This window comes from Periplaneta americana, chromosome 9 (assembly GCF_040183065.1).
Source record: "Periplaneta americana isolate PAMFEO1 chromosome 9, P.americana_PAMFEO1_priV1, whole genome shotgun sequence".
NCBI classification, from domain to species: domain Eukaryota; kingdom Metazoa; phylum Arthropoda; class Insecta; order Blattodea; family Blattidae; genus Periplaneta; species Periplaneta americana.
The window spans coordinates 104955536-104970887 of NC_091125.1; the positions used below are offsets into that span (position 1 = coordinate 104955536).

General features: G+C 36.0%; 1 protein-coding gene across 3 annotated transcripts in view; it reads left to right on the top strand.

The window, feature by feature from the left end:
- Positions 1-15352, top strand: part of LOC138706354 (prostaglandin reductase 1-like) — a 32225-nt gene that overhangs the window by 562 nt on the left and 16311 nt on the right. For 2 of the 3 annotated variants that reach the window (XM_069835531.1, XM_069835530.1), the window contains 2 exons: positions 11526-11683; positions 13649-13751. In XM_069835531.1, the coding sequence (XP_069691632.1) occupies positions 11578-11683; positions 13649-13751 (209 nt within the window). In that variant the 5' untranslated portion in view covers positions 11526-11577. Of the gene's footprint in view, positions 1-11339; positions 11393-11525; positions 11684-13648; positions 13752-15352 lie in introns of those variants that run through there. The other variant, XM_069835532.1, reaches the window with a different exon arrangement.

Sequence of the window (15352 nt, forward strand, 5' to 3'; positions counted from 1 at the left end):
TTTAAATTGATCTTCATGAGTGGTGTACAAAATATTAAACTTTTCGATAATCGAAATTTAGTTAACGCGCATGCGTGAGCTATCAATTTTGTAAATCGAAAGTGATATGATAATCTGTAGGAGACTGTAGAACATTTCCAACACACATTTAAGGCTTTCAGAAAATTTGAACCTAAGAGTAATACAATTTTACCATAATTTACTCCATAAACACATAATTACAAAATAATGGCCCAACTGTATGATTACAATCAGCCTGGTCATAAGGATTACTAGTTTTTCTCAGTGATTTTAGATACCGTAAAACGGGGCTACTTTGCTTCATTATATTTAACAACATTTAAAAGAAAACATAATAAATACAAAGTAAATTGTCTAACATTGTCAGAAAATGATTCTGTGTTAAGTTCTTTACTTTAGGTACTGACTTTAATTACTTTCTTTTCTTTTTGTAATTTCAAAAAATGTTAATGGCCATTTAAAAAAATGTAGCAAAAGAGCCCATATGGGAGGGTGACTTTGCTCCACTTTGAAAATCAACGCTTTATAGTCATACCAATTACATTAATTGTAATAGTGATCTCACAAATATAAATGGCTAGGTATTTGTTGTTTAGTCAACTGTCCGAAGACAGATCTGGACCCTACAAGTGACATCAACAAGACACCACTCATACTAGGCCAGGAGATAAATGGATAATTTTGAATAGAAATTTGCAAGTTTTGTTATAAACGAGGTGCTACATAGGAGGTTACCTGCTTTAATTACCGGTATAAAAAATTACAAACACCATAATTTATTTAGTCCCTACACATAAATATTATTTAAATGGAATTCAGTACAACTAAAAGATGGAAATCTTACTCATAACTGATTAATATCAAATACAAAGAAAAGAACATGAGACTACACACAAACAGTCCAAACATAAAAAAAAAAATAGTGATTATGGTGACGATAATGCAAGAGGAACGTGGTGGGGGCTACTTTGCTCCACTTTTTGCGTGGTGCAAAGTAATCCCATGTCTGCGTCATGTTACTCTACATGATACACAAGACAATAACGGAGTAATAAAGGAATATTCAAGAAAACGATTACCGGTAATGGATTGTTAATCACAACTTAATTGTACATAACATTAATATACACCCACCTCTTTCGATTTAAATTTTATGGCAGATTCTTACGATTTAATTCTGTGATATTATGCTATAACTAATGCGTAATGCTTAATTCAGTGCCCATCAGATGCCGGTGGATCTTTTTAAAATTTTGGGAAAAAGTAGTCTCTATAGGAGCAAAGTAGCCCCGTTTTACGGTACATTAAAAGTTGTTTTGTTGTCCAATGACACTGGATTGTTAATTTAAATTATCTTATCTCTTGAGTCCCAATTAAGTTTCGCTATTGTGTTGCTGTGCAGGTTGCAGGATACATTAAAAGTGATTTTGTACCTACGTATTAAAACGTTTCCCAGAATTTACACCTCTCTCTATTATGAATACCCTACGTATATTGTGGCTATACTAAGAGCATTTCTATTTCTTCTTATATATATATATATATATATATATATATATATATATATATATATATATATATATGTATATCTCCCAGGATTTATACCCTTAAAATGTAAACGTTACCGGTACATTTTAAGCAATTTCTGCCCCTCCCTTTTTAAAGTAAGGGCACAGTAATTTCTAAGTTTTAAGGTGATTCTGTGTATATATTGAACCCCTGATTACGTATATGTTTATTATATGTGATCAGGGATTGAACATTTCCCAGAATTTACACCCCTGAAACATAAGATTACCGTACCGGTACTGATAATATCACATTACTTTCATTTCAATTAATTTTGTGAAGATGCTCATTCTGTGCAAACGCAAAAATGGTTCCGTGCAAGACAGACTTAAAGATATTTGAACCATTTTACTGTAGGCTATCATTTACAAAATGTAGGCTCTCTTGTAAATGCATAATACTGTGTATCTAATTCTTTTTGTATAAGTATTTCACAATAACAGAATTGTGATAACTGTTCTATTATTTTAATTCGAATTAAGTTTCAAAATGTGGGTGTAAATTCTAATGAATATATTTAATCGTGCTTCTTGCTTACATTTTTTTTTATCTTTGAAGCATACATGCAAATATTTTGATATTTATTTAAGAAAAATGCATGTAAAAGAACATTGTTGGGTAATTTCCGGTGTTGGACCTCGGACTCATTTCGCCATCATTAATTCGCAATATCATCATCATTATCCATACAATGGCCCAGGTTAAGTTCTCTGTGCGGCTTGCTGTACTTGTACAAGAGCGCGGCCGTTCGGCTACCTAATCATTCACAGAATAGGCTCCAGTGCAAACCTTCGGATCCCTCCTTCGTACAAGGTAAAGAAAAACCCCTATTTATTTTTTTCCCTTGCTCTATAAATAGTTTTCCCGTAAGGCTCTTTTCAGACGGTACGGAAATTTCTCAAACGGGCATTTATTCTAATCGATTTCGTGCTGACAGCAATGTACACACAATTCGATTTTTTCTCATGCATAAGTTTAATGATTAATTTCATTAAATACCGGTAGGGGGCCTAGGCCTATTCTGTAAGCAGAGTCTATGGGGAAATCCTGGGGAGAAATAAAACATCTGACTGGACCCGATGGAAAGTCTTCTCTTCCGTCCTTTTGATTCAGTGGGAGATATACGAGTTGAATGAATGAAATACTTCGATATACGAGTTGAATGAATGAAATACTTCGTAGATAATAGATGTGAATAAAACATATTTAATGTAATTAAATTTATGCACAGAAAGAAGGCCTGTCCTTGAACAGAACATTATGAATGAATGAATGACGGGAAAAATCGAAGTGTGTGTACACTGCTGTGAGCACGAAGTCGATTCGAACAAATGCCCGTTTCGAGAAATTCCGTATCGTCTGAACGGGGCCTTTTCACACATTTCACTGTCTGATGTTTTATGAATGATGACACTATGAAACGCCCGCCAGTTAAGACCATACGCATGTATTTCGATCACATGTATTCCAGAATAAACACGGAATAGCAAGAGAGCTCTATTGGCTACGATTTCCAAATCGTGGGATTCTAAAATGTTCGTTGCCGTGTATCAAAGATTCCGAAATACAGTATTTTTTCATCCTCGGATAGAAGATCGTGGACCGCAACGTGACTTGTTTCCTTTCATAATGTACCGTAACACAACTTTCCTAAACAAATTTCTGCACTGGTTCAGAAAATATTAACTTTTGCTAACAGTTGTGACATTATTTTATTCATATGGTTCTTTTATTTAAAAAGCAACAATATTTAATGTGAATTTCTTGTAATTCTTTCGTGATACCGGTAGTTTTGAAGTGAAAGCGATATCGTTTATATAGGCCCTAACATTATTATTATTATTATTATTATTATTATTATTATTATTATTATTTAGGAACATTACTTTCAATGCTTTTTTTTTGCAGTCTACAATCCTTATGAGAATAAAAACTTTGTTCGAAATTCGAACGTATTACAGTACAAAATAATGCATTTGCTCCCATGTGTTAGTGAAAAAAGTATCACAAAACGTCTTTTTATTTGGATACACGTTAAATTATTTAGTTAACCTGTTACAGTATAAAGAGGCTGGAGGGAAAAAGATTTTTGGGGAAGCCGAGACGTAGGTGGGAAGATAATATTAAAATGGATTTGAGGGAGGTGGGATATGATGGTAGAGACTGGATTAATGTTGCTCAGGATAGGGACCAATGGCGGGCTTATGTGAGGGCGGCAATGAACCTCCGGGTTCCTTAAAAACCAGTAAGTTACAGTATAAAGACCTTCCTGGTAAGCCTGGACGATAGGCAACCCCACAAGCCTCGTTAAAGTCTGCTCGCTCATTTGATACTCTGGCGACTTCCTCTAGTTCCTCTGCATTATTATCGAAGTTTTCTAAAGGTTAACACTAACGATTAAAGGGAAGCCGGTTTCCTTTCAATAATTAACACCACCCAAGAGGATAGGAGTTTCTATACCGAATTCAAGATAAGAAAAATATTGAGGTAAATAAACATTTGATGCGAAATGTATTACGCCGCCGTGATACGTAACGTGATTTGTCACCTAATTGCAGCAATCGAACTCTCCGCGTGCGTTCGGTACGGTCTGTTAATATGGAAATTAAAAAATCACTCAGTTATTATGAAGACAGGCATTGAATTCTATAATGTAATACATTTTAATACTACCTTGTTGATGATGAGTCCGATTTTTCCATACAATATCGATGTAGTAGTAAACATTTGATAATTGTATGAAAATTGTATGACGCAGTCGTCTTAATGCTGCTGCCTGTGCAGTCCACCACGCTACAGCGCAGACTCCGACCTATACAGTGACAAGTGTTTCTGTTCATTGTTTATGTTAAGTTTAAGTATAATATTAGTAGCCCTAATGTTTATATGTTAGGCACATACAGGAGAAATAAATTTATAGGGTTACGAAAGAGAGAGACAAGTCTCGGCATTAAATGCGAAATGGTAGGCCTTTAGGTTATGTGACGCAGGTTCTATTTGCATGAAATGCAACAGTACGACTTAAAGGAAGCCCACATACTTTAGACCAGGGGTCGTCAGCACAGAGCACGCGCTGGGGCTAGTCTCTCTTACCCGCGGAAAACGCAGTGCACTATAGTGCTCTCCTAGCTGCTAGCGGATATGCTATCTCTCCCTGTTGCACGACAGTGCACACAGGACGGCACCGCGTACCCATTGCACATTTCAGCGAGTGCTGACGACCACTGCTTTAGACAGTTAATATTAAGTTTGTGAGAATCGATTTGTGATAACTGATATCCACATTCTGAACATATCACGAATCTCGGTTCATGATTTTATCATACCGGTACTTCACTTCTGTCTAAATTATTATAAACGATCAATATCTCGATATGGAATTGCGAATTTATATTATTATTATTATTATTATTATTATTATTATTATTATTATTATTAGTAGTAGTAGTAGTAGTAGTAGTAGTAATATATTCATTCATAGTGTTCTGCCCGAAGGCAGATCTTTCACTGCAAACCCAGCATTCTCCAATCTTTTCTACTTTCCGCCTTCCTCTTAGTCTCCACATGTTCTTCTGCCCCGAACTTTTCTCCCGTTCACCATTCCTTCTATTGTAGGGCCGCGGTAAGTAGAGACTTCTGAGAGCGGGGAAGTGGGGAAAAGAGACGACAACCTCGTCACCTCTGTGTGCATTCTGCGGACCTCAGATAACACTGAGTATCACCAGTACGAAAACATTACCTCCTCACAGTTTGTATTTAGCAATGGAGCAACTAAGATCAACTCGACGGCGTGGCCAAGTAATACATAGTAGAGAGAGGAAGATTATAAAGAATATAATAGAATGTTGCGACGAAGAGGCTCGAAACAAGAGGCTAATCGCTCCCCTAAGGCAGGCCACGTCCAGAGCTGCTAAATACGCCGGCGTTAGTAATGCAAATGTCATGAGAATCCGGAAAATGGCTAGCGAGCGACCAGATGACATTGAAACAACTCCTGGTAAAAAGAGCCAAGACTTTATTTCTACTGTCATTACAGGTCATTGCTGTTTCATCAATAATTCGCATTATTTAAAAATAAATTTTAAGTCGATTATTTATTTTTTCCTCTAAGGAAATTTTACACTGATAGTACGCCTAATTACTTGTAATTCAGAAATTTCAAAGTTGATTTACAAGCTATTTTTCATTGAAATAATTTGGTAAATTAGCTATGTACTGAACACTGTAGATGGTTTTAAAAACAAATAACACCTGTCAAATTATCTGCAAAAGTGAACCATCCAACTGTAGATTTATATTTGAAGACTTCGAATAAATAATGAACTAAGTTATCATCATCATCATCATCATCATCATCATCATCATCATCATCATCATCATCAACAACGTCGCCCTCGGTAGCGCAGTTGGTATAGCGCTGGCCTTCTATGCTCGAGGTTGCGGGTTAGATCGCGGCCGAGGTCGATGGCATTTAAGTGTGTTTAAATGTGATAGGCTCATGTCAGTAGATTTACTGGCATGTAAAAGAACTCCTGCTGGACAAAATTCCGGCACAACGGCGACGCTGATATAGCCTCTGCAGTTGCGAGCGTCGTTAAATAAAACATAAATTAAATCAACAACAACAACAACTACAACAACAACTTATAGCGCTGGCCTTCTATGCTCGAGGTTGCGGGTTCAATTCCGGCCGAGTCGATGGCATTTAAGTGTGTTTAAATGCGACAGGCTCATGTCAGTAGATTTACTGGCATGTAAAAGAACTCCTGCTGAACAAAATTCCGGCACACCGGCGACGCTGATATAGCCTGTGCAGTTGCGAGCGTCGTTGAATAAACTATAAATTAAATCAACAACAACATATAGCGCTGGCCTTCTATGCTCGAGGTTGTGGGTTCGAGTCCGGCCGAGTCGATGGCATTTAAGTGTGTTTAAATGTGACAGGCTCATGTCAGTAGATTTACTGACATGTAAAAGAACTCCCGCTGGACAAAATTCCGGCACAACGGCGACGCTGATATAGCCTCTGCAGTTGCGAGCGTCGTTAAATAAAACATAAATTAAATCAACAACAACAACAACAACTACAGCAACAACTTATAGCGCTGGCCTTCTATGCTCGAGGTTGCGGGTTCAATTCCTGCCGAGTCGATGGCATTTAAGTGTGTTTAAATGCGACAGGCTCATGTCAGTAGATTTACTGGCATGTAAAAGAACTCCTGCTGAATAAAATTCTGGCACACCGGCGACGCTGATATAGCCTGTGCAGTTGCGAGCGTCGTTAAATAAACTATAAATTAAATCAACAACAACATATAGCGCTGGCCTTCTATGCTCGAGGTTGCGGGTTCAATTCCGGCCGAGTCGATGGCATTTAAGTATGTTTAAATGCGACAGGCTCATGTCAGTAGATTTAATGGCATGTAAAAGAACTCCTGCGGGACAAAATTTCGGCACTCCGGCGACACTGATATAACCTCTACAGTTGAGAGCGTCGTTAAATAAAACATAATTATATCAACAACATTGGTACCACAGCCTATTGCAGACCTTGACCGCGCCTACAGTGCTCCAACATTTGTTTTTATCTTTCTCATTCCTTTTCCAGCCATGTACTTTCAGTAAGAAAGTGCCATTTTAAAATATTCAAGGTGGCCAGTCTATGTATATATTTGTATTTTACTTACTTATTATCCTTCGAAGAGTTGGAAAAATTCAAATATCTTGGAGCAACAGTAACAAATATAAATGATACTCGGGAGGAAATTAGACGCAGAATAAATATGGGAAATGCCTGTTATTATTCGGTTGAGAAGCTTTTGTCATCTAGTCTGCTATCAAAAAATCTGAAAGTTAGAATTTATGAAACAGTTATATTACCGGTTGTTCTATATGGTTGTGAAACTTGGACTCTCACTTTGAGAGAGGAACAGAGATTAAGGGTGTTTGAGAATAAGGTTCTTAGGAAAATATTTGGGGCTAAGAGGGATGAAGTTACAGGAGAATGGAGAAAGTTACACAACGCAGAGCTGCACGCATTGTATTCTTCACCTGACATAATTAGGAACATTAAATCCAGACGCTTGAGATGGGCAGGGCATGTAGCACGTATGTATGGGCAAATCCATAAATGCATATAGAGTGTTAGTTGGGATGCCGGCGGAAAAAAGACCTTTGGGGAGGTCGAGACGTAGATGGGAAGATAATATTAAAATGGATTTGAGGGAGGTGGGATATGATGGTAGAGACTGGATTAATCTTGCTCAGAATAGGGATCAATGGCGGGCTTATGTGAGGACGACAATGAACCTCCGGGTTCCTTAAAAGCCAATAAGTAAGTAAGTATTGCTTAATGTTTAATAATGTCATAAGGAATTTGTGCAGTACACACTAGTTTCAGTAATGAGCTTATGAGCATAAATAAAAGTTTGCCAATATAGCCATAGAGAGTTGTCTTGTTATCATTTGCGGAAATTCACTTCATCTGTAGAGCGAATGTTTTTTGTACGGTAGTACTATTGTAGAACGCTGTCAAGGCGTCTCTGTTGTCGCGATTATGTCATACATATGTGATCAGGGGTCATTCTCAGACTAGGGAGCTCCGCTCGCTACTTACCGCGGCCCTACAATAGTGCATCCTTCATTAGGCAGTGACCCAGGCAATTCCTTTTTCTCTTCCTGATCACTTTCAGCATTATTCTTTCTTCATTCATTCTTTCCAGCACAGCTTCATTTCTTATTCTGTCTGTCCATTTCATACGCTCCATTCTTCTCCATATCCACATTTCAAATGATTCTAGTAGTTTATTTTCACTTCGTCGTAATATCCATGTTTCTGCCCCCATACAATGCTACACTCCACACAAAGCATTTCACTAGCCTCTACCTTAGTTATTTTTCCAGACGTCTGCAGGAGATGCTCCTTTTTCTATTAAAAGCTTCTTTTGCCATTGGTATTATTATTATTATTATTATTATTATTATTATTATTATTATTATTATTATTATTATTATTATAAACTAAGGTAAATGATTTCTAGAATATTGTAGTAAGCGAAAATTAATTTTTAATTTTTTGTATGTAGGCCCTAATTATGTTAAGGTACTTTTATTTTTTGTACATCAGTATTATAAACAGCTTTTATTAGCCAAAATCATGCACAATATACCACATTATTGCACAAGTGCCGCAATAGTATATTACGATACAAAGTTGGGAAGTGCTCTTTACAAAATCGAGGAAGAGTTTGAAAAACTAGCAGAGCAGGTGGGAATTCTAACTTTCAACAATAGCTGTAAATACAACAAAAAAAGTCGGCCTGGTTGGCGCAGTTGGTATAGCGCTGGCCTTCTATGGCCGAGGTTGCGGGTTCGTTTCCGAGCCACGTCGATGGCATTTAAGTGTGCTTAAATGCGACAGGCTCATGTCAGTAGATTTATTGGCATGCAGTGGCGTGCAGTGATGACGTTTTCGGGGAAGCAATTCCATGGAAACCCTGTATGTAGGCAACAGGCATCGAAGCCCAGTCGAGCAAGGGCATACATACAGGCACTGCTTCCCTTCACGTCATGCTACCACACGCAACTGCTGGTATGTCAAAGAACTCTTGCGGGACAAAATTCCGGCACACCAGCGACGCTGATATAACCTCGGCAGTTTCGAGCATCGTTAAATAAACCATAACATTTCTACAACAAAAAACACTATCGTGCAAAAAATATCTATTCATGCCAAGAACCATACTACAATGTAGCTAACACTACGCCCTGTGGTAAACAGAAAAGATCAAGTACACATTAATATATAGGTACATTACATTTCTTTTAATCTAACATAATTGTTAATTAGAATTATATTGCACGGATTTGAATTGACATATGTGTGAAAAAACGTTAGTTACAGTCGTGTAGCTGTTATTTCCAGCATCCTCTTTGTTTATGTCTTAAGCTGGCTGGGTTGTTGCACATTCTAATACATGCTTGCTGCCGAGCAGGACAGTAGCTTATATTAATTAACAGCTGTTTACCAAGTGTGACTAAAGTGGAAGTGTATAACATCATCAGCGGCCAATGACAAGACGCGCACGTTTAAATGTAGTCGAACTGTGATGAGCCCTGAAAGAAATGGGCCACGGACCTACATGCCCTTCCCTATAAATACCCTGGTATTTTTCCAAAATAAATTTTCGACATAGATGCCCTGGCTTAGCTTCCATACATTATCCTGTAACGAGGTTACTCGACTCTACTTTCACTGCGAAAAAGAACACTTGTATATTTCAATGTGCAGACTTACAACACCCAGCGTTCTTCCGGTGGTCTTGGCTTAGCCTTCGAACATCACACCTGTTACACGAGCCAGTTTACTCGACTGCATTCTCACTGTGAAAGGACACAGTACCTTTCAATGTGCAGACTTACAAGTTCCGGCATTTCTTCTTCCGATCCTGCAGTCAGTTTCTTCACCGCATTCGCATTTCTCTCTTTCCCTTTATGTGGTACTGGTAGCTATTAGGTCACATCGATTTTCTGCATTTTCCCCTTCAAAATTTTCTAGAGCTTCTACAATGGAGCAGCAAAACTCTTGAGTGAGACAAGTGGCCAACAGGCTTGGAGCTCACATATTCAATTTTCTCAATCAACCCCAAACTTCCTTGCAAGGACGCATTTTTGCCTACCTTTTAAAGTTTCTCCTCCATTTCCCTCTCATTCATTCATTCATTCATTCAGACTATATTTTATACCGATAGCATTTATAGGTTTTGGCTTTCAACCAATCGCAGATCAGTCAGGACTCATATTGCTTTGGTCTAATACGGTTCTTGGCTTGGATAGACATAACTAGAGACGAGAATTCCATGCAAATGCATGTCTTTATAGGAACATACGACATAGCTCAAACTTAATACTTATCCATTTCATTACTTTCCAGTTCCAAATATGTGTACTTTTTCCGTGCATGTTTGCATGTTTTGGCCTTTTTGGGGATAAAAACATGCATAATGCATATTTATGCAATTTTTAGCATAATCATTCATATAATATACATTATATTATATTCAGTTTAAATCCTAGATCTAGAGTTTAAATGCATGTTTTAATAGTTTTGAGTAGACACCTCAGTTTCTCGATTTCTATGACCCTCGTTTTAGCTTCAGGAATCAGGACTGAAAAAAAAAAAAAAAAAAAAAAAAAAAAAAAAAAAAAAAAAAAAAACTAAGTAACAGAAAAAGGTTCATTCAAGTTTGCACCCATAACTTCTTGCGATGTATAGAGGTCATTCTCTGCCTACAAAAACATATTGACTGGCAAGAGCAGGAACCTTAGTTGTTAACTGTGCAAAAAAGAAAAGTCGAGTGAAATAAGAAATTTGGAACAAAAATGAAAGTGCATGTTTTAATGTATTTTTCGCTTGATCATGCATGTTTCATAGTTTGATCGTGCATGAATGCATCATATTTTGGGATTTTATAGTGCATGAAATTCTCGTCTCTAGTTATTATTTTTCCATTTATAAATTAGTACGGTATATGAAGATTTATATTTTTCTTTCATTGATGTTCACTTACAGAAAAGCCTATTTCATATGGTTTCAAGATTTTTATTTTTTACTTTTTTATGCTATTGGTTTGTTGTGTTTGTAACATTTTTACTATCACTGATATAGATATCAAATTGATAATGTGAGTGGATTTTGCTGGGATACTTAATCACCTATGCAAACATAGTCTATGTGATAAGAAAAAAACAGCACAGTAACGTAACAGTGCCACATTCTGCTATCATAAAATAATTTTGCTGTGTCAGTTTTACTAGTCTGTTTTTCACTCAAAACCAATTTATGTAGAAGAATATTTTTATCAGAGATAATAGTCTGCTGTTAACTACATTACTGGTGTTCTGCGACTGAAAATTGCAATCTCGATATTTTTCAGAGCTTCTCTATATATGCGTACTAGTTCTCTTCTGTGATTAAAAGACGTCCAAATGGTGAAGGCTAGAAAATTCGTCCTTGATAAATATTGTGATGGAGAGCCGAAAGAAAGTGACTTTCTGATAATTGAAGAAGATCTACCCATATTACAGAATGATGGTAAGTGCTATGTACATGGAATAAGGACAACATTCCTAAATAGATGGTTACAGACTTTTCTCAAATGAGCTAAAAACGTTTAGACTTCCAAGATTTTGTGTAATATTGTAGAATTTATTCTCTGTCTTTCAAAAAGTATAGCACCTGTTGAGGGAATATTTTCTGTTAAGAACAGTACCGGCATGTGAACAAAGGATAAATCTAGGTTACATGTCGAGGCAATGAGGGCTATGTTAGTTGTGAGGCAAAATTGTATCATGGAATGTAAAAAGTTTTATGCTAGGTTATTGAAAGACCGAAATTTGCTTTGTAAGATTACTTCATCTGAGAAATATTCATGGTAAGATCGAGATGGAATACAATCCTTGTCTATCTAAATTCTTGTATGGGTTCTGTCATTGAAGAATAGTGGTAATTTGCAATATTATGTTCAAGTAACAAAATTTTCCATCGTTTTTTCATTCAATAATAATAATAATAATAATAATAATAATAATAATAATAATAATAATAATAATAATAATAATAGTAATGATGATAATGATCATAATAATAATAATAATAATAATAATAATAATAATAATAATAATAATAATAATAATAATAATAATAATAAAGTGAAACTTCGATAAGATGCTCTTCAAGGAACCGCATCAAAATAGTGTATTAAATGGCACCGCATATTAGCGAGAGTGGGTCATTTTTGGATTTTTTAAATTTTAGCACTAAGGTAAGACTCAGCATAAACATTTGTTGAAGAAAAAACTAATTAATAACATTCAATTACGCAAAAACATTGATACAAAACAAGTGACACAGAGCAAGAAAAAGAATAAAAAACATTAAAGTGAATTCAGAATATTATGTGGACCCAGTTCCATTTTTGTCTCTAGGAAATATGGTCACCCTTTAAAAGAAATTTTCTTGCTCCCATCAATCATTTATAATTTAGCATAGTAATAATTTCAACCTTCTCCTCCTTATTGCCGAGTTTGCTGCAATAGTCAATATGCGATACACAATATTAAAAGTACAGTATGTATTATAATGCATCTGAAAATTCTAATATAAATGAAGTCAAAGATTTCTATTTCGATATGCCATGAAAATAATACGTGTATGATAAAGGAGGAGACAAATGGATTTGAAAACTATTGTGAAAGAAATGACAAATCGATCTTTTGCCTGGTTAGTTGTTTTTATTGAACAAATTAACTGATTCTTTTATAATGGATGCATAAATGTAAAATCTTTGAGGATCAATCGCAGGGTAGTATTTTGCTCTGTTATTTGGAGACTTTGGGTTCATCATGAAGGCCAGTTAAGTCCTACTCTAATTGCGGTTTTAATGGTTTTCCTGAGGACAAATACAATTATAACATTATTGTATTATTACATTGCATCTGCATATAAAATTGATGAAGCTATAATCGAATTTATTTAATACACTCTGACTTTATTGAGGGTTTTCCAAAGATCACAGAATAATGCACAAATTCATTAAAATTAATGTTTTGCCCATTTTTGAATCTTGCGTACACCACTTTTAACACTTGAATATAATTAATTGATGAACTAGTGGACTTACTCGTGTTAAATATGAAGCCGGACGAATATTTCATATTTAACACGATTAAGTCCACTAGTTCATCAATTAATTAATGTTTTGCTTTTCATTTATTTGGTAACTAGCGTAATTTCCTAATTTCTTGTGTATATTGTACTACCGGTAACTTTTTTTTATTATTATTGGCTGGGATTATTTGGGAATTTGCTCTAAAATAAATAATAATAAAATATGAACTAGTCTAGTATCAACGATAAATAAAGAAATAAAAATAATACTAAACAAGTCAAGTAATATAAACATTTATAATTTTTATTTTATAGTATTTCTACCAACGTAGCAAGTACACACTCATAAAAATAACACTTTCTCTGTACGTAAATTTCCTTTGTGTACAGAAATTCTTTGTGAAGCTGTGTGGTGGAGTGTGGATCCATACATGCGTTCTTATATGTCAAGGTATCCACTGGGGTCTACCATGATTGGTCTACAAGTTGCTAAGTAAGTGAATATTATTCTTTCTGGAGTGTTATCTCAACAGAAGTGTGTTCTGGCTTGTTGCTAGAGAGGGTTCAGGTTTTTCTAAGTCCAGTCTGGAAAAGTGTCTGTATGAAAAGGCCTTTTTAAATTTGTTTTATATTTCTTCGTAAGTAAATTAAAACATGAATTATCTTATCCTAAATCATAATTGTAACGGAAACTACTGTCTTGTAGTGATCTTCTGCATCCTTAGTCATATCAAATTTCTATATTACAGTATGTAAAATTTAGGCATTATTTAAAAGCAATTAAAAAACTGTTAAGGATTCGTTATAGTTTTGAAATAGACTACGGTATTTATAAAATAGTGACTATCATACTGCTTTGAAATTGTAAGTGAAGGTACAAGTTGTTTCCAAGTTTGAGCCTACCCAAAATATTTGCTCTAGATTCACCATGAGTAGGTAGGCCTACTTTGTTTCAAATTAATACACTTCAATAAATTGACGTTCATGATACAAGTAGGTTAGTTACCGGTGCATATTCCATGATTTATAGAGTTTAGTAATTAGTACTTAGATATCGTACAATGTAGATATTGTACTCTATATACAGTTTTAATTTTACACTTGCTTCTTTCAGTCTTAAATTTGAGAAGATTAATTACATGAGTTGTAAATAAAGTAGTGGCAACACTGCCAGGAATGGGTCATGCGATAGGAGACAACTGGTGATTGTAGTTGGAGATATTGTCGATGTAATGAATATAAATCCGGTTACTATGACAACAGATGTTGTTATTGTATGTGGTTAAATGTAGAGCACTATTTTAAACTGCTCGAAAGCATGTTTATTAAACTTGAGCAGCGATCGTGGATAAAAATCGAGGTAGCCCGTGGTAGAAATGCACGCCAATGTCATCAAGGGTTACTTGAAGCTTGTGGCATTGACCACTACCATATCGGATGGTTGCAAGATGAATCTCTGCAGTTCAACTGGGTCAGAATGAGATGGAACATATGGCTCGCACAGGTCGCCCATCCATTTGTGACGAACACTTCCACATGAGAAAAATTGCAGCATGCTGGGTTCCTCATAACCTGACAGAAGCACAGAAGTGGCACCAATACACAATAGCTTAACTCCATCTACAGAGATACCACAATGAAGGGGACGTATTCCTGCAATGTATTGTTGCCATTGACGAGATGTGGGCAAGGCATATGAGCCTGAACTAAAGCGTTAGTCTATTGAATGGTACCACGAAAGGTCACCACGTCCAAAAAAAGTGCAGTATGAATCCTCTATGGTGAAAGTCATGCTGATAGTGGCATACGACAGTGAAGGTATTATCATTAGCCATGCCATATCTCAAGACCAAAATGTCAATGCAGCATACTACCAACATTTTCTCGAACACAACGTACGTCCAGCTATGTGGCGCAAACGTTTACATTTCCTGAGAGACAATCCACGTTTCACCTTGCATGATAATGCTCGTCATGTCGCAGAAGCAGTGGCTACAGAGATGGTATTGGGAAGTATTGGAACATCCTCTGAATTCCCCTGACATGAGTCCTTGTGACCACGACTTGTTCCCATGGTTGAAAGAACCACTTAGA